This window comes from Camelina sativa, chromosome 17, assembly GCF_030686135.1.
Source record: "Camelina sativa cultivar CO46 ecotype springtype chromosome 17, ASM3068613v1".
In the NCBI taxonomy this organism is placed as follows: domain Eukaryota; kingdom Viridiplantae; phylum Streptophyta; class Magnoliopsida; order Brassicales; family Brassicaceae; genus Camelina; species Camelina sativa.
In genome coordinates, this window is record NC_141896.1 from 7,372,041 (window position 1) to 7,394,244 (window position 22,204).

Consider the following 22,204-nt stretch of genomic DNA (forward strand, 5'->3'; position numbering starts at 1 on the left):
ACTTCCCCACTTGTGTGTATGTGTGAAGTGGCTTTAACGGTCAACGATAGAAATGATGAGTTCACAGACTCCAACGCTCTCTTCTCACCCATCACCAAGAAATTAAAACACAAAAAGCAAACAGTGCACTTAAAAGATCATTGTCCTGAATCATCCTTTTTCACGTGTCGTCTTCATCAAATCCTCACCGTCACAACAACCAAGATCCTCTGTTTTCTTCGATTGACACCCCAGAGAAACACTAAAAAGGATCCCTACATTTTTATTCAATGGATTTGTACTACAAAACCAGATCACCAACACGTGATTTGAAACCACTAGCAGCTCAAAAATATGGTGAACCAAGTCGGAGAAAGAGACGATGTCGTCGACAAAGAGAATTAAAACACAGTTGACTTCTTGTAGAGACAGAGAAAACAGAAACCTTTCCGAAGTGTTTTGCAGATAGTCTTTCTTGATCAATCAAATCATTCTGTCTTTTTCTCAATCTCAATCTAATCTTTTTTTTTTCCCTCTTAGCCAAAACCATTCCGTGACTTCCCCCCAAATCGACGTTTCTTTTCGTTTCTTCCTGATGTTTTGGAGATCACTCTGTGTTCATACCAAAGCTAACTTGTAACGAAATGAGAGAAAGGATATGTTTCCTCGCAATAGTGGTTCTCTGTTCTTTCTCTTTCATCTTTGTGAGATCCCTAAACGAAGAAGGGCGTGTTCTTCTGGAGTTTAAAGCTCTACTAAATGACTCCAATGATTATCTCGCAAGCTGGAATCAGTTGGATTCAAATCCCTGCAACTGGACCGGAATCGCCTGTACCAGTCTCAGAATTGTAACTTCTGTGGATCTAAATGGGATGAATCTTTCAGGTACACTATCTCCTCTCATATGCAAGCTTAATGGTTTAAGGAAACTGAATGTTTCCACCAACTTCATCTCTGGTCCAATCCCTCGAGATTTATCTCTCTGTCGAAGCCTAGAGGTTCTTGATCTCTGCACAAATAGGTTCCACGGAGTAATACCAATTCAGCTAACCATGATCATCACTCTTCAAAAGCTGTATCTATGCGAGAATTATCTTTTCGGTTCGATCCCTAGACAAATCGGTAGTTTGAGTTCGCTCCAAGAGCTTGTGATCTACAGCAACAATCTCACCGGTGTAATCCCTCCTTCCATGGGGAAATTGAGACAGCTGCGAGTCATTAGGGCAGGTCGGAACGCGTTTTCGGGTGTGATTCCGTCTGAAATCAGCGGATGCGAGAGCCTAAAGGTACTTGGATTAGCAGAGAATCTTCTTGAGGGTTCTCTTCCTAAGCAGCTAGAGCAGCTTCGAAATCTTACTGATTTGATACTCTGGCAAAACCGTCTATCCGGCGAGATACCTCCTTCAGTAGGAAACATCACCAGTCTGGAGGTGCTTGCGCTCCACGAAAACTACTTCACGGGATCAATTCCAAGAGATATTGGGAAGCTCACAAAGATGAAAAGGCTGTACCTTTACACAAACCAGTTAACCGGAGAGATACCTCGTGAAATAGGCAACTTGACAGATGCAGTTGAGATAGATTTTTCGGAGAATCAGTTAACAGGTTTCATCCCGATAGAGTTTGGTCAGATTCTGAATCTCCGATTACTTCATCTTTTCGAGAACATCATTGGAGGTCCAATTCCTAGGGAGCTTGGGGAATTGACACTGTTGGAGAAGCTAGACTTGTCTATCAATAGACTAAACGGTACTATCCCACGAGAGCTTCAGTTTCTAACTTGCCTTGTAGATTTGCAACTTTTTGACAACCAGCTTGAAGGGACGATTCCTCCTCTAATCGGTTTCTATAGCAATTTTTCTGTTCTTGATATGTCTGCCAATTCTCTGTCTGGTTCAATTCCCGCCCACTTCTGCAGATTTCAGAAGCTAATACTTCTGAGTCTTGGCTCAAACAAGTTATCAGGAAACATCCCTCGTGATCTGAAAACCTGCAAGTCACTGACAAAGCTAATGTTAGGCGATAACCAGCTAACAGGAAGCCTCCCCGTTGAATTATTTAATCTTCAGAACCTTACTGCATTAGAGCTTCACCAAAACTGGTTATCAGGGAATATATCTGCAGACCTGGGAAAGCTGAAGAATTTAGAACGACTGCGTCTAGCTAACAACAAGTTTACTGGTGAAATTCCTCCAGAGATTGGGAGTCTCACAAAGATTGTTGGCTTAAACATCTCCTCCAATCACCTCACTGGTCACATCCCTAAAGAGTTGGGGAGTTGTGTCACTATTCAGAGGCTTGACCTTAGTGGCAACAAGTTTTCCGGGTACATAGCAGAAGAGCTTGGTCAGTTGGTGAATTTAGAGATTTTGAAATTGTCTGATAATAGATTGACCGGAGAAATTCCTCATAGCTTTGGAGATCTTACTCGGCTCATGGAGTTACAACTAGGAGGCAATCTCTTGTCTGGAAACATTCCAGTGGAGCTTGGAAAGTTAACCTCTCTGCAAATCTCCCTCAACATTAGTCACAATAGTCTCTCAGGTACGATTCCAGACAGTTTGGGAAATCTACAAATGTTGGAGATACTTTACCTCAACGACAACAAGCTTTCAGGTGAGATCCCTGCATCAATTGGGAATCTCATGAGCCTCCTCATCTGCAATATCTCAAACAATAACTTGTTAGGAACAGTACCAGACACAGCAGTGTTCCAGCGGATGGATTCATCGAACTTTGCTGGAAACCACGGTTTGTGTAACTCTCAGAGAAGCCACTGCCAACCACTTGCCCCAAATTCTGATTCCAAGATAAATTGGTTAATGAACGGTTCGCAAAGGCAAAAGATCTTGACAATCACTTGTCTTGTAATCGGCTCCGTTTTTCTTATCACTTTTATTGGTATCTGTTGGGCAATAAAGCGACGGGAACCAGCCTTTGTTGCTCTTGAGGATCAAACAAAACCGGATGTCATGGACAGCTACTATTTCCCTAAAAAAGGTTTCACATATCAAGGCCTTGTGGATGCAACCAGAAACTTCTCCGAAGACGTAGTTTTAGGGAAAGGAGCATGTGGAACGGTCTACAAAGCTGAAATGTCAGATGGCGAGGTGATAGCCGTGAAGAAGCTAAACTCTCGCGGGGAAGGAGCTAGTTCTGATAATAGCTTCAGAGCTGAGATATCAACACTTGGAAAGATAAGGCACAGGAATATTGTGAAGCTGTATGGTTTCTGCTATCACCAGAACTCAAATCTTCTCTTGTATGAGTACATGTCAAAAGGAAGCCTCGGGGAACAACTACAGCGAGGAGGTGAGAAAAACTGCTTGTTGGATTGGAATGCTCGGTACAGAATCGCCCTCGGCGCTGCAGAGGGTCTGTGTTACCTCCATCATGATTGCAGACCTCAAATAGTTCACCGCGACATAAAATCGAACAACATTCTTCTTGATGAACTCTTCCAGGCTCATGTTGGAGATTTTGGCCTGGCTAAATTGATTGATCTCTCTTACTCAAAGTCCATGTCAGCGGTTGCAGGCTCTTACGGATACATCGCTCCAGGTGAGTAAAAAACATCACAGGATTCTTTCTCCCACACTGGCTAATCTGACACATATCTGATTCATGTTTTGCTTTGATTTCAGAATATGCTTACACGATGAAGGTGACAGAGAAATGCGACATCTATAGCTTTGGAGTAGTGCTTTTGGAGTTAATAACAGGAAAGCCCCCAGTTCAACCGCTGGAGCAAGGAGGGGATCTAGTCAATTGGGTTAGAAGATCAATCCGTAACATGGTTCCAACCATTGAAATGTTTGATCCGAGGCTAGATACAAATGATAAGAGAACGGTTCATGAGATGTCTCTTGTCCTAAAGATTGCACTGTTCTGCACCAGCAATTCTCCGGCTAGTAGACCAACGATGAGAGAAGTTGTCGCAATGATTATTGAAGCTCGGGGATCAACTAGCCTCTCGTCCTCGTCCATTACATCAGAAACTCCTCTAGACGAAGCAAACTCCTCCAAAGGTAACATACTTTTTTTCTGCAAGTTACAACATTCATTCAATTTGTCTGATTCTCATATGAACATTTCTTGCTGTTGTGCAGAAATTGACTTTGTTGCATCACCTTGAAGTCAGCAAATAAATCCAGTTCAGTCATACAGTGGAAAATAGAAATGTTGACTCTCTGATTCGCTTGAGTCTCTAATGATCTCTGCAGTTATTATTAGATAAACCAACACATTGTTCAGAAACATTGCAGAACATGTAAAGCATTGTTTTAACTAATTTGTAAAAGAACAAAACCAGAGTCCAAGAACAGCTAAGCAGCTAAGATCTTTCGTTCTCTTAAAGTAAAATATAATTAGTTCTACAGATCACTTATGTTTCAATCTAATACGGATTCAGAGGGGAAAAAATCCATAAACGTATCTTCCTAGAAACTTCGTGGCTCTCTGATAAACTCGTTGACATACATTGAACCTAAACAAGATTACTTGTCCAACAAAATAGAAGAGCAACCCAAGAAACGAAATAAAAAGACAAACTTGAAACCGAAGTCAAGTGTTTGATATTTTTTCTACAAAACAAAATCTTATGTATCGATAGGATAAAACTGAGAAAAAAGAGTCTGATACACTCCATCGTTTCGTTTGTACGGCGAGATTACCTCAACGCGCAAAATCCCCAAAAAGAGACTAAAAAAACATGACCAAGTTCAGGCTTCCTTCAAATCCCAGAATCCAATTCGTATAAATAGAGAAGAGGTGATTCATCAAAAATTCGAATCGAACACCAAAGATGGGTGGATTTTTGGCAAAGAAGAAGTCTGATTTCAAAACCCGGAACAGCTTCACTTCGAAATGCTCTTCTTTGGTGAAACAACAACATGCTCGTTTCTGTATAATTCGACTCTGCGCCACAATGCTCATCCGCTCGTACATAGATCACGACGATTACTAATATGTTACCAGAAGAAGATTAAAACATAACTATGCTAATATAGTATTTTTCGTCCATCTCTGATTCCTCTGGTGCGGGTCTCTCGCTCCTCTTAACGGAAAATAGGGGTTTTAGCTACAGCGACTGGTTAGGGGTTTTTTTTTACCAATGTTCCGCCGGAGAGGAATCTCACGGCGTCAGTTTTTATATTTTTTCCGGACCGGACCGGACCGGACCGGACTTTTTTTTTTTTTTTACTTCTTCATGGTTTTCTCTAATTACAAGCGTTTGTGTCTTTTATATTTTGTCGGAAAAAAAAGTAAGCAAATGTTTTTTTTTTTCTCCCGGATTTGGACCCAATTGCAAGAAAAAAAGAAATTGAGGCTACAAATTGTAAATCTAAAGAAGTGAAATTTGAGCCAAACAAAACAAAACAATCAAAAAGTACACTCCCAGCTTTCTTGACGGTTAAAAAAAGCCCTAACTAAATTCACGCCGGCGACAGACAAGAAATCGGTCTACCCCTTATGAATGATTGCTCTCTTCTCATCTCCAGATACGACGCCTCCAGGTTCTTCGCTATTTGTTTTTGCAATGTTATATAGTCATCTGAGTTCTACTAGTATACCTCGAATTCTGCACTTTCAGTTTCAGTAGTTGATTTCGAAACTCTCAGTAGTTGGTGCTATAGCTCTAGACTCCAACTCAACAAACCCACCCACTAGATTCCTACGAAATAAAACTTTTGTTGAATTATCATGTCTCTGCTAGAAATACAAAGAGAAGCCTGGATGATGTTTATTTCATTCTGGAGCAGAACCAACCTAAACCATCACATTTGACCACTGTTTCTTTATGATACTACAGGAAAGACTACTTTACTAGTCAAAACACTGAGTCTAGCAAAAAAGCACCAGTAAAAACAGTAGGAAACAAAAAATCCTGTGGCAACTCCTAGAATAAACATTCCCTTTAACTCCTCTACATCCTCGTTGTCTGTGGTTGTGGCAGGTGGCTTTGTTGGAGCCTTGCAGGAAGTCACCAGTATGCCACCACACAACAAGGGGTTTCCTTCAAAATGTGCTTGCGGAAAAGTGTCAAACTGACTTCCTGCGGGTATTGGCCCGTCCAGGCTGTTGTTCGCTACGTTGAAATAGGACATATAATGGAGGCTTGTTAGCGACCAAGGAATTTCACCAGATAAGTGATTGTTGGACAGGTCAAGCCTCTCCAAGTTGGTGAGTTTCGACAACTCATGTGAGATGTTGCCAGACAAATAGTTATGAGATATCTCGAGGACATGAAGAACCTTTAACTGACCAACTTCGACCGGTATACTTCCTTTCAGTTGATTCCTTCTTATGTAGATCGCAGGTGGGAGGCTAAACAGCTGATTGTATTGATGATGAGTTGTAACATTATTGGGGGTGACGAAAACTGGTAGCTTTAGATAGTTCCTTTCTGTTTCGTCGTAGGCCTTTTGGGACATCAGAGCCTTTAGTTGGAATAATTCCTTCGGCAGCTCTCCTGAAAGAAGATTCTCTGAGAGATCAATATAGAAAAGGTGGGGAAAAGTTCCCAACCAACCAGGGATTGACCCTACAAGCTGGTTGTGGGACAAATCTGTGACTGCTAAGCTCTTCAATTTGATCAGCCAAGCTGGTATTTCACCTCTCAGTCCAGATCCACCGCTGCCAAATATTTGGAGACTAGGGAATCCATCTGAGGAAATTAAGTCTTTGTCGCTTGGAAATGTTTCGTTGTAAAAATTCTTTCCTATGAGGAGAGTGGACAGCTTCCTGCAGCCCTGCAGAATTCTGAGAGCGCCTGTAATGTTCACCAGTTTATTATCTGAAAAAGACAAGAACGATAGGGATTCAAGTTCCAGTACTTGAGGAGATATCTGTCCTGTTAACTTATTGCTTGCAAATCTCATCGCTGTTAGAGATTTGCAGGAGTGAACCTTCCAAGGGAAATCACCGCTGAAGCTATTGTTTCCAAGATCTAGAATGATAAGGCTCTGAAAGCGGGAAAAGTCAAGCTCTGATAAGGTTCCTTCCAGCTGATTAAGCCTCAGATTCAGTTTGATGAGATTAGTACAATTTGCAAGAGAAGGCGGGACTGTGCCAGCGATGTTATTGGTATGGAGTTGGAGGCTTTGCAGGCTAGAGAGCTGACCTATGTCTATTGGTATTTCTCCTCCAAGGTGATTGGAGTAAAGCTCGAGCGATATTAGTTTCTTCAGGTAGATGATATCATCATTGATCTTTCCAGAAAGATGATTGACTGGTAGAAAGAGTTGCTCGAGCTCCGAAAGATTGTAGATGTCACTTGGGATTTCACCAGAGAGATTGTTGAAGCCTGCTTGTAGAACACTTAGCTTTGAACATCTCCCTAGTCCTTGCGGAATATTGCCGGTAAAATCATTGTAGGAGAAATCCAGTTTGCTGAGCTCCGGTGAACTCTTGCACATGAACGAAGGGATTGGGCCTGTGAAGGTGTTGTTGCTGACATTGAAACTGATTAAATCGAAAGATCCTTGTATGAAAATAGAACTACTGAGGATTTCGCCTTGGAGAAAATTGCTTGACAGATCAACTGTCTGAATTAGGAAATGTCTGTTGCTTCCATTTCTAAATGTTTGCTCAACTGGCAACTCGCCATCGAGGCTGTTGTAACTAAGATCAAGAAATTTGAGCTGATCAAGGGATGAGAGAAAGCCAGGCAGGAGATGACCCGAGAGACGGTTATGAGAAAGATCGAGATGAGAGAGATGGTGGAGATGCAGAACAGACAAAGGGAGTTTACCATATAGTTCTCTAAAGGGCAATGAGATTGCAGTGATGTGACTATCGGGGAAATCATTGCAGGTTATTCCTTCCCATGAGCAACAATCAATGGATGGGTTCCAATTCAGAGGAAAAACAGAAGAAGAAACGTTTCCAGAGAACCACAGTAGAGATTCTCGATCTTGCGGGTTGCAGAGAGCCTCTGAAACTGCAGTATAAAGGACACACTGAAGGAGTATGCGAAGCATGTGAAAACTCAGAGGTTGTATTGGTCTTGTGATTGATGAAGTTCTCACAAAACCTTTGGCTTTGAATCTCATGTCCTCATTAGTCATGGTGAGAAGAACAAGAACATGACAAAGAAGATGAAAAAACTTGTTGACAATAACCAGTGTTGACCAAGGCAAAAAAGTCAACATATTTAAGATTTATTTATCTGTTTCTTTGTCCCGATTCCTTTGATCAACTTGCTTATACCATTGGTCCATTGTTAATCCTTTTTAAAAAAGAAAAATCGTTGTCTACGTTACATGAGAGAAGCCCATGTGGGTGAATAGAAAATTCACCTCTGCGATCGAAGAAGTGAGAGTGACCGTTAGGTAGAGAGAAGTGAGATCAAACTGCTCACCCACATGTTTGCTGATTTGCTAATAGTTTGAAAAATCGTTTTGTTGATTTATATATTCTCTTATGTTCATCGGAGAATTTCTCGTTTCTTTTCTTTGTTCACAATATTTTGCAGTTGGACAGTTGCTTTTAAAGCTTTTTAAGTATGGCCGAGGATTTAGACAAGCCTTTGCTGGATCCTAATACTTTCAACAGAAAAGGAGTTGACTTGGTACGTGTTGTGTGTTTCCTTAAATTTTACTCTTAGTACTTGAATTCATTAGTGGCAAAAAAAGTTTTGACGCTTGAGCTTGACAGGGTATATCGCTATTGGAGGAGGTTTTTGAATACCTAAGAACATCTCCTCAAGGGCTTTTATCTGGAGATGCTGAAGAGAGATTGAAGATATTTGGTCCTAACAGACTTGAAGAGAAACAGGTAAGAAACAGGACATCTTACAAAGTGTCTTCATAGTGTTCCTGCCAAGTGTCCTTATAATGTTGTGCTAATGCCATTTACAACAATGATACGGGAGAACAAATTTCTGAAATTCGTAGGTTTTATGCGGAATCCATTGTCATGGGTTATGGAAGCTGCAGCATTGATGGCCATCACCCTCGCTAATAGTGAAGTAAGACAATAAAAGTTTTACTACTATTTTCGTCGATTAGTGTTTATGAAATTGTTTCTCTTCCTTACTATGTGAAGATACAACTTGAAACTCATGGTAAAAATGGTATTACAGAGACTGGGTCCTGACTGGAAAGACTTTGTTGGAATTGTTTGCCTTTTCTGATCGACGCAACAATCAGTTTCTTCGAAGAAAACAATGCTGGCAATGCTGCTGCTGCTCTTATGGCTCGCTTGGCTCTAAAAACAAGAGTATGGTTCTTTACCTTATGCATTTTGACTCCAATGAGCCAAAATGGCAAAGCTAGCTGCACTATCGTTTCTATATTACCTTTATTTTTATTTACATCGCCTCTTATAGGTACTTAGAGATGGACAGTGGCAAGAGCAAGATGCATCTATCTTGGTATCTGGTGATATAATTAGCATAAAGCTTGGGGATATCATTCCTGCAGATGCTCGTCTTCTTGAAGGAGACCCCTTGAAGATTGATCAGGCACTTACTTGCATTTCTTTACTTTTACTGTACTATGTAAAGACTTTATAGTTCACTTATCGTTTTATTTTTCTCTGACGCAGTCAGTGCTGACTGGAGAATCACTACCTGTGACCAAGAAGAAGAGTGAGCAAGTCTTTTCTGGTTCTACTTGTAAACAAGGTGAAATAGAAGCTGCTGTGATAGCAACTGGAGCGAGCACCTTCTTTGGAAAAACAGCACGCTTGGTGGACAGCACAGATGTAACCGGACAATTTCAGCAGGTTGTTTGTTATTCATTCTTTCCCAGTTTCAGCATGCTTTGAAGCAATTGTTCTCTTAATATACTAATATAGTGAAATACACTTTGCAGCTTGAAATAACATGATTTTTTTTTTTTTTTGACATGTTTGCTTCTATATAGGTTCTTACAGCAATAGGAAACTTCTGCATTTGCTGTATTGCTGTTGGAATGGTTCTTGAAATCATTGTCATGTTCCCTGTACAACATCGTTCCTACAGAGTTGGGATCAATAACCTTCTTGTACTACTGATTGGAGTGATACCCATTGCCATGCCTACTGTACTATCAGTCACACTTGCCATTGGATCTCACCGACTTTCTCAACAGGTAACAAATCTTGGTTCCATTTCTCTTTAGTATATAACTATAATAGAGTGAAATTGAGAAGAATCCTACCTTTATGCTGTTGAATGCAAAAGGAAATCCAAGTGATCCTCTCTTAAGAGCGGTTCCAAGTGCACTAGATTCCTTTGTCCATCAAATTGATTGTTTTTTGAGAAACTTAGATACCATCAAAATTACAAACTCTGATTTTTTTTCTTTGTACACATTTTTTTTTTAAGGATACATATGGTTGAATGAAATGAAACCACTAAACGTCTTTTGAGTGACTCGCTGCATATATGATTGCATTACACCCGCCAGGCACGCACCACTAAAGTCGAAATAAAGCTTAGAAAGTATCCACTGGCAATCCCCAAAAGAAATGTTTTGTCAAACTCATCATCCTTTACCGTGGTTGTAGCAGTAGTAGGTGTGCAGGGGTTCAGCAGTACACCACCGCACAACAAAGGGTTTCCTTCAAAATATGCTTTTCGAAATGTATCAAACTGACTTCCTGTTGGTATTGGCCCACTGAGACTGTTGTTTGCAACATTGAAATAGGACATGAAATGGAGTCCTGTGAGCGACCAAGGAATTCTACCGGATAGTTTGTTGTTGGACAGGTCCAGCCTCTCTAAGTTGGTGAGGTTAGACAGTTCATCTGGGATGCTGCCTGATAAATTGTTACTTTGAAGCTCGAGTATATGAAGACCCTTTAACTGACCAACCTCGACTGGTATACTCCCGGTCAGGAAATTATTTCTGATGAAAATCGTAGGTGGGAGACTGTACAGCTGATTGTATTGCTGATTGATCATAACGTTGTTGGGATTGAGAAAAACAGGCAGCTCTAGATAGTTCTTTTCTGTTGCGTCGTACGTCTTTTGGGACATCAGAGCCTTTAGTTGAAAGATCTCCTTTGGCAGCTCTCCTGTAAGAAGGTTATCGGAAAGATCCAAGTAGAAAAGCTCTGGAAGAGTTCCTAGCCAACCAGGAATTGAACCTACGAATCGGTTCAATGAAAGATCTATAATTTCTACCTTGTTGAGATTGATCAGCCAAGCTGGTATTTTACCTTTCAATCTACATCCACCTACACCAAATATTCGGAGTTTGGGGAATCCGTCTGGTGCAAGAAAGTCTTGTTTGCTTGGAACTGTTTCGTCGTAAAAATTCTTTGCCATGATTAGAGTGGACAACTTCCTGCAGCCCTGTAGAATGCTGAGAGCCCCTGTAATGTTCCTTAGTTTGTTGTCTGATAAACCCATGAACGACAGGGACTCAAGTTTCACTACTCGAGGAGATATCTGTCCCGTTAACTTATTGCCTGCAAATCTGATTGCTGTGAGCGATTTGCATGAGAAAACTTTATCAGGGAAATCACCAGTGAAGCTATTGTTTCCAAGATCTAGAACCTTAAGACTCTTCAATTGGGAAAACTCGAGCTCTGTTAAGCTTCCTCCCAGCCTATTGACCCTCAAGTTCAACTTGACCAGATTGGTGCAATTTGCAAGAGAAAGCGGGATTGAACCACTGAGGTTATTTATATGGAGTTGGAGGCTCTGCAGGCTGGAGAGGTTGCCTATACCGACTGGTATTTCTCCTTCCAGGTGATTGAAGTAAAGGTCAAGCGTGGTAAGTTTCCTGAGCAAGGTGATATGTTTGTCGATCTTTCCAGAAAGACGATTGACTGGTAGAAAGAGTTGCTCGAGCTCGTAAAGATTGTAAATGTCACTTGGGATTTCACCAGAGAGATTGTTGAAGCCTGCTCGTAGAACTTTTAGCCTCAAGCATTTGCCTAATCCTTGGGAGATATGGCCGTTGAAATCATTATAGGAGAAGTCCAGTATGCTGAGCTGCGGTGAACTCGTGCACATGAAAGAAGGGATTGGACCTGTGAAGCTGTTGTTGCTAACATTGAAACTAATCAAATTGATAGCTCCCTGGAGATAAACAGAACTATGGTGGAGGACTTCACCCTGCAGAAGATTGCTCGACAGATCAAGTGTCTGAATAGAGAAGAATCTATTGCTTCCGTTTCCAAATGCTTGTTCAAGTGGCAACTCACCATCAAAGCTATTGCAACTAAGATTAAGAACCATGAGCTGATCAAGGGTGGAGAAAAGACCTTGTGGGAGAGGACCCGATAGATGGTTATAAGAAAGATCGAGACGAGAGAGACGGTGAAGTTTCTGAACAGACGAAGTGAGAATCCCAGAGAGTCCTCTAAAGGGCAAGGAGATCGCAGTGACGTGACTATCTGATGAATCATCGCATGTAATTCCCTCCCAGGAGCAACAATCAGTGGACAAACTCCAGTTCAAAGGAGAAATATAAGAAGAAACATTGCCGGAAAACCACAGGAGAGATTCTAGATCTTGCAAGCTACAGACAGCTTCCGAAGGTGTAAGAAAGAGGGAAGATAGGAAAAGAACACAGAGGAGGAAGAGATGCATGTAAGAACTCTGAGGTTGTATATGTTTTATGATTATTGGTCTCACAAGACCTTTGGCTTTGGATCTCATTTCCTTATCTATCATAGCGAGAAGAAGAAACAATACAGAGAAGACGAAGAAGATAGAAAACTTCTTGTCAATACAGAGGTGACCAAGGCAAAATAGTCACCCAGAGAGAAGTGTGATCTTGTCAATACCATCGTTGACCAAGGCAAATAGTCAAAAGCTTTCAGTTATATTTATTTGATTTTAATATTTTCATTGTTAATTAATTCTATGCGCTATATGTTTTGTTTAGAGTAGGATTTGTTTTCTAATAAATGTTGGCAAGTGGAACTATTTCTTTTGTTTGACACTTAATTATGAAGATTTCTTGTAACTACTTTGTAGTTTTGATTTTTCTTAATTGCAAATTTGCAATTGGCCAAAATTGGATGATGCAAGTTACAGCCAAGTATTTAATATTCGAATTACTAAGAGAACTATGTTATTTCATATATGTAACTAAAAAGTAAAATAATTTTATTGGATTTTCATATTGTAAAAGTTTTTCCCTAAACCTAAAAATTTACTTAGGGCTTCAATTTGTTAGAAATTAAAATGTATAGATCTTATATTTTTTTTTTGTTTTTTGGGCAAAGAGATCTTATATCATGTTTGTATGTGATGAATAAAAAAAGTTTCAAAAAATTTATTTTAATAGGAACAGAAGATGAATTTATATATATATATTAAAATCTAATATAAACTGTTAGGTGGAGTAAGTGAGCTCAACCACACTTGTGCTCTGCTTCCTTTTCGTCTTTCTCGCATCTACTGTTCGCAAATGCTTCCCAGTAATGGCGATACTAATTACGACTTGCAGGAGAGTCTCCTTTTCCCCCACACGCTCTATCAACTGGTCAGCCATGGAATGGTGGTTTCAATTGCAATATTCGTGGACCCTTTTTAAGGATCCCTGTTTCACTTCTGTTCCCTGTATTATTTTCCTCCTCCGACACGACGAAATTAGTGACTTCGTGCCATCATATTAGGGTCCTGGTAAGTCCTTCTCGATCAGAAAGATGGAACATTGGTGTGTAGCTCACACCATGGTTTTGATGGTTTCCTATTTACTTGAATAATCGAAGAAATTTCTGTTTTTTTTTTTGTTTTTTTGGTTCTTGTCCACTAGTTCCATAGTTTGAAGCTGTACGGTGGAATTTGAGGCTTTAAACCATGGCTGACAATTTAGAGAAACCATTGCTGGATCGTGATTCTTTCGATAGAAAAGGAATTGACTTGGTACATTGATTAGTCATTCCTTAAGTTTTGATTCAAATTCTTTGATCCTTTTGTGGCCTAATGGTTTTGATGCTTGAGCTTGACAGGGTACATTGCCATTGGAGGAGGTTTTTGAATACCTAAAAACATCGCCTAAGGGGCTTCTATCTGGTGTTGCTGAAGAAAGATTGAACTTATTTGGTCCTAACAGACTTGAAGAGAAACAGGTAATAAACAGCTTATCTTCAAAGTGTCTCTCTCTCACTCTCTCTATTGCATTCTTGCCAAGTACAAAAGAGAAGCTTATGAGTTCTGAGATCTTCTCTTTGATGCATAATGTCATGAATTCATCTATGTTATTTCTGTACGTAAAGTTGTGGTTTTTTTACAGTGACTCTTGGATAATATGTGGATGCTGTGCTAATGCTATATTGAAAACAATGATGCAGGAGAACAAGTTTCTGAAATTCCTAGGTTTTATGTGGAACCCATTGTCATGGGTTATGGAAGCTGCAGCATTGATGGCCATCGCCCTCGCTAATAGTGAAGTAAGACAATCAGAGTTTTCATTCATGTTTATCAAATCGTTTCTCTTCTTTACTATGTCAATATACAACTTGAAACTCTTGGTGATAATGGTATTTACAGAGACTGGGTCCTGACTGGGAAGACTTTGTTGGAATTGTTTGCCTTTTACTCATCAACGCAACAATCAGCTTCTTTGAAGAAAACAATGCTGGCAATGCTGCTGCAGCTCTTATGGCTCGCTTGGCTCTGAAAACAAGAGTATGGTTCTTTACCTTGTGGGAGCCAATATGGCAAAGCTAGCTGCACTATCGTTTCTATATTACCTTTTATTTGAGTTACATCGCCGCTTATAGGTACTTAGAGATGGACAGTGGCAAGAGCAAGATGCGTCTATCTTGGTACCTGGTGATATAATTAGCATAAAACTTGGAGATATCATTCCTGCAGATGCCCGCCTTCTTGAAGGAGACCCCTTGAAGATTGATCAGGCACATCCAGGATATCTAGAACTTATATGCATCTCTTCTCTTTCAGTGTCTTATTATGTAAAGACTTTTTCTGACAGAATAGTTAAACATTTTTTCCCGCAGTCGGTGCTGACTGGAGAATCACTACCTGTGACCAAGAAGAAGGGAGAACAAGTCTTTTCTGGTTCTACTTGTAAACAAGGTGAAATCGAAGCTGTTGTAATAGCAACCGGAGGAAGCACCTTCTTTGGAAAAACAGCACGCTTGGTGGACAGCACAGATGTAACTGGACATTTCCACCAGGTTCGTTGTTGTTCATTATTTCCCATTTGCAGCATGCTTTGAACCGACTGTTCTCTTAAAATGGTGAAATTCAGTCTGAAGCTTGCAAGAGCATGACATTTTTCTTTGACATGTTTGTTAACTTCTAGGTTCTTACAGCAATAGGAAACTTCTGCATTTGCTCTATTGCTGTTGGAATGGTTCTTGAAATCATTGTCATGTTCCCTATACAACATCGTTCCTTCAGAGTTGGGATCAATAACCTTCTTGTACTACTGATTGGAGGGATACCCATTGCCATGCCTACTGTACTGTCGGTCACACTTGCCATTGGATCTCATCGACTTTCTCAACAGGTAACAAATCTTGGTTTTCACTTCTCTTTAGTATATAACTATAATAGAGTGAACTGAGAAGAATTCTACTTTTCCGCTGTTGAATGCAAAAGGAAATCCTTCTTTTGTTATCATTGTAAACAATTTGCTAGCAATTATGTATTTCTACTTGTTTGAAAAGGGTGCCATTACGAAAAGGATGACCGCAATAGAGGAAATGGCTGGGATGGATGTACTCTGCTGTGATAAAACTGGAACACTTACCTTGAATAGTCTTACCGTTGATAAAAATCTTATTGAGGTACTTATGCTCCTCATATAACTTGCATTTCAAGTTCAAAGAAAACAATTCAAAACAGTTGTCTCTGTGTTCTCTATTTAGATGTTTAAATGTGAAAATTCATCTGCACAGGTTTTCACCGACTACATGGACAGGGACACAATTTTGTTGCTTGCAGGCCGAGCTTCACGACTAGAAAATCAGGATGCTATAGATGCAGCCATTGTTAGCATGCTTGCTGATCCTAGAGAGGTAGAAATATTTCTCTTGAAATGAACTCTCTATTATAAGACTATTGTCACTTGCTATATAGTTTTTCTCATACAAAGGTTGTTTATCTGTAGGCACGTGCAAATATTGAAGAAATTCATTTCTTGCCCTTCAATCCTGTGGACAAACGCACTGCAATAACATATATTGATTCAGATGAGAGATGGTTTCGTGCTACCAAAGGAGCTCCTGAACAGGTAGCTACGTATAATCACCCTATTCTTTTGTTCTGTATCCATAAATAAACAACATCACTGATCCATCTGTACTATATTATAGGTTCTAAGCTTGTGTCAACAGAAAAATGAGATTGCGCAAAGAGTTCACGCCATCATTGACAGATTTGCAGAAAAAGGTTTGAGGTCTCTTGCGGTTGCTTATCAGGTAACATAATTTTCCTCTCCCTTTCTCTCTTGATCTGGTTACAGCTGTACTTTTGACGATGAACCTTGCAATGACATTAGTTACTCTAATTCATTGTATCATTTTAAATATTGGTTCCAGGAAATTCCAGAGAAAAGCACCAATAGTCCTGGAGGACCATGGAGGTTCTGTGGTTTGTTGCCACTGTTTGATCCTCCAAGGCATGACAGCGCTGAAACCATCCTTAGAGCTCTTAGCCTTGGAGTTTGCGTTAAGATGATCACTGGTAAGCCTTAACCTTAACAAATGAAAGCTAGAATCTTTCTTAAACACCTATCCTAGAGCATGGCCCAAGAGAGACACACATTGGTAAAACTCCGAGAAAATGAGTGAAAAGATAATGATAAGTTTGGACAAAAATGTAGGAGATCAGTTGGCCATTGCAAAGGAGACAGGCAGACGTCTTGGAATGGGAACCAATATGTATCCCTCTTCCTCTTTGTTAGGCCACAACAACGATGAGCATGAAGCCATACCAGTGGATGAACTAATTGAAATGGCAGATGGATTTGCTGGAGTATTCCCTGGTCATAATTACAACACAATTCTTATTTCTACCGAGTTTCAGATTTTCTCTCATTTCTGATCCTCAATCGTTTGTCTCTAATGTTACAGAACACAAGTATGAGATTGTAAAGATTTTACAAGAAATGAAGCATGTGGTTGGAATGACCGGAGATGGTGTGAATGATGCTCCTGCTCTCAAAAAAGCTGACATCGGAATAGCTGTCGCGGATGCAACAGATGCCGCAAGAAGTTCTGCTGACATAGTACTTACTGAGCCTGGCTTAAGTGTAATTATCAGTGCTGTCTTGACCAGCAGAGCCATTTTCCAGCGAATGAGGAACTATACAGTTAAGTACTAAAGATATCGTTTCAAAACTATCATCTTATTTCACATAGCTAAAGATAAGCAAATTCATATTTTCAAGTAGTTTGATGAAATTTTTAATTTGCTTATGTTTTTCTCTGAAGTACTGACTAATCTGTATGAATCTGCAGGTATATGCAGTCTCTATCACCATACGAATAGTGGTAGGGAGCTAACTCATGTTAGTTAAGTTACTTCTACTTGAACTTTCTAATCTTATCATTGTTTCCTGTAGCTTGGTTTTACACTTTTAGCGTTGATATGGGAATACGACTTCCCACCTTTCATGGTTCTGATAATCGCAGTACTCAATGACGGTAACCTTTTAATCAATAGCTTCATGTTAATGTAAGAAAATTAATATTAACATTTTCAAGCTAAGAGCTCTTGTATATCTCCTACGCATCAGGGACCATCATGACTATTTCTAAAGATCGAGTCAGGCCATCTCCTATACCCGAAAGTTGGAAACTCAACCAGATATTTGCGACTGGAATTGTCATTGGAACTTACCTAGCATTGGTCACCGTCCTCTTCTACTGGATCATTGTCTTTACAACCTTTTTTGAGGTATCTTCCCATCGCTCAAAGTAAGTTAGATTTGGCTTACTAAAGAAGAATGCATACCACTGACCATCCCTGGATCTTTAACGGCTGCAGAAACACTTCCATGTAGAATCAATCGCCAACAACAGCGAACAAGTCTCATCCGCTGTGTATCTCCAAGTGAGCATCCTCAGTCAGGCACTCATATTTGTAACACGTAGTCGAGGCTGGTCATTTTTCGAACGTCCTGGGACTCTCCTGGTTTTTGCCTTCATTCTTGCTCAACTTGTAAGAATTCGCCATCCTTCACATGTTCCATCACAGAATGCTATATATGCACACATAGGCAGCTGCGCTAAATTAATTTTGACTTGTCAATTCATGTACACAGGCAGCTACACTGATTGCTGTCTATGCCAATATCAGCTTTGCTAACATCACCAGCATTGGATGGGGATGGGCAGGTGTTATATGGTTATACAGTCTAATATTTTACATACCTCTAGATATTATAAAGTTTGTCTTTCACTACGCATTGAGTGGAGAAGCTTGGAATCTTGTATTTGACCGTAAGGTTAGTACATGTTATGTCCTCTGCTTGTTACTGAGTCTCAGATATATACTCTGCATTTATTAAAGGCGAGAATGTTGGTTTGTCTTGTAGACAGCTTTTACTTATAAGAAAGATTATGGGAAAGATGATGGAACGGCTAATGTAACCATCTCTAAGAGAAGTCGTTCTGCAGAAGAACTCAGTGGAAGTGGCGCTTCTTGGATCACTGAACAAACCAGGAGGCGTGCAGAAAATGCCAGGTTCTCTTTGGTCTATACCCCTATTTGAGTATTCTCTTTCCATTTGACATACTACCAGAACCGTTTCTGATCCATGAAAATGACTATATTTTTTGTTCATCTTGTAGGCGGTTTGGAGGGGTACACTCGTCGTCAAGCATTTAGAATCGGTGATCAAGCTCAAACAAATTGACCCAAAGATGATCGGTGCAGCTCACACCATTTAAAACACTCATGATTTTTACCTAACTCAAAATCTATATATATATAAAATAATAGCAAACCATTTTTTTGGGACTGCTGATGTCATCTTTATAATCGAACGGTTGAGGTTTGTCTTTTTCTTAATCTAAGGGCTGTGGTTTTTCTTTCTCTCAAAAATTCGCTAAAACTCACTAAACCTAAGGATATGTCTTTCAATCGCGACATTTTGTTCACGTCTAATGTGAAGCATCGCCTCTTTTTATCTTGTGCCTCTTCATACTGATTTATATACCTAAACCTTAACTTAAGAAACTGTGAAACAAAAAGTGGTTTTGTTCCCTCCTCTCAATTATTAAGCTTTTTGTGATTTTATTGTGAATCCTTTAGACACAACGACGCCGCAGACTCACTACCGACGCGTCCGTCGGTTTTGGTTGCGATTCTTTCTTCTCACAAATCACACACCTTCACAGCGTTCTCATCACTCCGTTTTGTTCTCATATATATATATATTATAGATAAAGGAAAAGTTTGAATTTTTATCCCCTGTATATTAATAGAGAAACACTCTCACACCAAAAGCTGATGTGTCGCACTCATATATGTATATGTGTATATGAATTTTTATCCCCTGTATATGTGTCGCACTCATATAGCTTCTGTGTCTTTTTAAATAAATGTATTTACATTTCATTACTATTTTACATAAATATGTCAACAATGACATATATAAGGTAATGTTTTTTTTAATTAGTTTTAAAAAATGAAAGATTTAATGAACAATTAAAATTCAGAAATGTATTAATATAAAATATTTAATTATTAGAAGTAAATTCTATTTCACAAACAATTAAAAAATTATTCATTTATTTACCACTTTATATATTTTTCTTATTGCATTTTTTAAACTTAGGATTAGTTTAAACTAAATTGATTAATCTAAAATTTGTTGTTTTATCTATTTAATAGCATAGTGATGTTGATAATATCCTCTATATATATATATATATATATATATATATATATATATTAATAGAGAAGCACTCTCACACAAAAGGCTCATGTGTCGCACTCATATAGCTTCTGTGTCTTTTTAAATAAATGTCTTTACATTTCATTACTATTTTACATAAATATGTCAACAATGACATATATAAGGTAATGTTTTTTTAATTAGTTTTAAAAAATGAAAGATTTAATCAACAATTAAAATTCAGAAATGTATTCATATAAAATATTTAATTATTAGAAGTAAATTCTATTTCACAAACAATTAAAAAATTATTCATTTATTTACCACTTTTATATATTTTTCTCATTGCATTTTTTAAACTTAGGATTAGTTTAAACTAAATTGATTAATCTAAAATTTGTTGTTTTATCTATTTAATAGCATAGTGATGTTGATAATATCCTTTATATATTAATAGAAAAGCACTCTCACTCAAAAAGTTGATGTGTCGCAATCATATAGTTTCTGTGTCTTTTTTTAATAAATGTCTTTACATTTCATTGCTATTTTACATAAATATGTCAATCAATGATATATATAAGGTAATTTTTTTAAATAGTTTTTAAAAATGAAAGATTTAATCAACAATTAAAATTCAGAAATGTATTCATATAAAATATTTAATTATTAGAAGTAAATTCTATTTCACAAACAATAAAAAAAATTATTCATTTATTTACCACTTTTATATATTTTTCTCATTGCAATTTTTAAAGTTAGGATTAGTTTAAAATTATATGAAAAGTAAACTTTTAAAAAAATACTAATAAAAAAAAAAAAAGGAAAAGCAGGTCTTTGCGATTCCTTTGACTCTCTCTCTCAGGTCAAACCCCTAGTCTATCTTCTTCAAAGATTCCAGGGTTTAGCCGGGAGCCGATCTTGTGTTGAAAAGAAAGGAACCTCCTTTCGTCATGAAACGTAAGGTAGAAGCTGCGAGCAGTCCAAGTATGTTAGAACTGATTCTGATGAAGACCCACCCTCAAAAGAAACTCCTTAAGCTAGGTCGTAACGAGGACGAGGACGATCAGAAAGACAAGGTAGAGGCGTTGCCTACTGATCTAGAGGTGGAGATACTGAGTAGATTGCCGTCAAAGTCTCTGATGAAGCTCCGATGCGTGTCCAAGATTTGGTCTTCCATCATCCGAAGCCAGAGATTCGTCGATTCCTTCTACGCTTTGTCCTCTACGCGATCGCGTTTCACAGTCGCTTTCAGTAGCGGTATATACGCCCTCGATGCCACAAGGCGTTTGTTCATCTTTTCATCTTCCTTCGAGGAAGAAGATTTATCTTCTTCTCCTTCTTCTTTGGTTGCCAAGCTAGACATGATAATACCTTCTGTGTCCAGGACCTACCCCTACAGGTGTCCTTCCATCCACGGCTTTGTCGGTTGTGCTAATACCTCCAAGTTCATTGTATGTAACCCGAGCACGAAGCAAGTCATTACCTTACCCATTCAAGGAGACCGCGCATCATTGGGATATGATCCTGTCGGTCGTCAATTCAAAGTGTTGAACCTGGTCACTGGTCCTGGCGAGTTTCGTAGTTATCTAGTGCACGAGTTTATAACACTTGGAGCTGGAGGAGAAGTATCACGCAATCAGGTTACCACCGCGAATTATGTCCCTGTAACCGATGGAGTTTACATCAATGGTTCCCTCTATTTTGCTGCTTGGTCCCCTAAGCTAAGAATGGATCCGGTCGTTGTGTGTGTTGACGTTAGATACGAGACCATAAGTTTAATCAAAGCGCCTAGGGATGTTGTGTATTGGGAGACTGAATCAATATTGATAAATTACCGAGGGAAGATAGCTTCGGTTACACTCTACCCCTATGTTCCTTTCCGAAGTTTTGATTTATGGATACTTGAGGATGCCGTGACACATGAATGGTCCAACCAAACGTTTGAGCTTCCCTTCCCTTTGGTCGATGTGACTTCCTCGGGCACCAACAAGGCTGGTGAAATCATTTTTGCCCCAAATTATCTCCAACACATGGGTGCACCCTTCTTCATTTTCTACTACAATGTGGAAAAGAAAGACATGAGAAGAGTAAGGATCCATGGAATTGCGGACAATGAAGAGTTTCGGCGCCAATATGGACTCTTAGACTGTACGAGCGTCACTATCTCACCCGAACATATTGAAAGTATTGCCTCTTTGTAATGTGTTTTATTTTATATTGTTTCTTTCTTCTCTAAGGACCTTAATTATGTAAGAGAGCTTGGAAGACTCTGGTTTTTTACACTTTTTTTTGGAGCTCCCACACAACTATACTTCTATTTAAGCTCAGTCCCTATAACCCGTATGAAACATGATGCAGTCCTGTTAGCCACGGCTTTAGCCAAGAGAGTTTACCGGTTCCGGGAGGACCATAACAGAACACACCCCTTTAGCCAAGATAGTTTGAACCTGCATCGTTTTGTC

At 39.2% G+C, this 22,204-nt stretch overlaps 5 protein-coding genes and 1 pseudogene across 6 annotated transcripts; 4 read left to right on the plus strand and 2 right to left on the minus strand.

The window, feature by feature from the left end:
* Positions 1-42: 42 nt before the first annotated feature.
* LOC104756052 (leucine-rich repeat receptor-like serine/threonine-protein kinase At1g17230) lies at positions 43-4,357 on the plus strand. The gene is made up of 3 exons (XM_087495566.1): positions 43-3,540; positions 3,624-4,007; positions 4,089-4,357. Exons 1-3 carry the CDS (start codon positions 624-626, stop codon positions 4,112-4,114), a joined length of 3,327 nt encoding a protein of 1,108 aa, XP_087351692.1. The 5' UTR covers positions 43-623; the 3' UTR covers positions 4,115-4,357.
* A 1,297-nt stretch (positions 4,358-5,654) lies between these two features.
* LOC104756055 (receptor-like protein 3) lies at positions 5,655-8,132 on the minus strand. Its single transcript, XM_010478568.3, has one exon. The coding sequence runs from the start codon at positions 8,130-8,132 to the stop codon at positions 5,778-5,780; it is 2,355 nt and encodes a 784-aa protein (XP_010476870.3). The 3' UTR covers positions 5,655-5,777.
* On the plus strand, positions 6,621-12,938 carry LOC104756054 (ATPase 10, plasma membrane-type-like). The gene is made up of 8 exons (XM_010478567.3): positions 6,621-8,551; positions 8,638-8,757; positions 8,877-8,950; positions 9,065-9,201; positions 9,311-9,445; positions 9,529-9,708; positions 9,849-10,055; positions 10,292-12,938. Exons 4-8 carry the CDS (start codon positions 9,175-9,177, stop codon positions 10,304-10,306), a joined length of 564 nt encoding a protein of 187 aa, XP_010476869.1. The 5' UTR covers positions 6,621-8,551; positions 8,638-8,757; positions 8,877-8,950; positions 9,065-9,174; the 3' UTR covers positions 10,307-12,938.
* On the minus strand, positions 10,198-12,592 carry LOC104756053 (receptor-like protein 2). The gene has a single exon (XM_010478566.3). It carries the CDS (start codon positions 12,590-12,592, stop codon positions 10,361-10,363), a length of 2,232 nt encoding a protein of 743 aa, XP_010476868.2. The 3' UTR covers positions 10,198-10,360.
* A 320-nt stretch (positions 12,939-13,258) lies between the features above and the next one.
* Positions 13,259-18,946, plus strand: LOC104759264 (ATPase 10, plasma membrane-type-like). Its single transcript, XM_087495568.1, has 22 exons — positions 13,259-13,549; positions 13,683-13,792; positions 13,879-13,998; positions 14,221-14,319; positions 14,420-14,557; positions 14,653-14,787; positions 14,890-15,069; positions 15,198-15,404; positions 15,565-15,684; positions 15,796-15,915; positions 16,008-16,130; positions 16,213-16,317; positions 16,438-16,582; positions 16,722-16,883; positions 16,972-17,210; positions 17,359-17,391; positions 17,463-17,544; positions 17,637-17,797; positions 17,888-18,061; positions 18,165-18,347; positions 18,438-18,586; positions 18,694-18,946. The coding sequence occupies exons 2-22, from the start codon at positions 13,727-13,729 to the stop codon at positions 18,728-18,730; spliced, it is 2,778 nt and encodes a 925-aa protein (XP_087351694.1). The 5' UTR covers positions 13,259-13,549; positions 13,683-13,726; the 3' UTR covers positions 18,731-18,946.
* Positions 18,947-20,549: 1,603 nt separating this feature from the next.
* LOC104759265 (F-box protein At1g30790 pseudogene) lies at positions 20,550-22,024 on the plus strand (annotated as a pseudogene). Its single transcript, XR_015586937.1, has one exon. The product of XR_015586937.1 is annotated as an F-box protein At1g30790 pseudogene (transcript).
* The last annotated feature ends 180 nt before the right edge of the window (positions 22,025-22,204 follow it).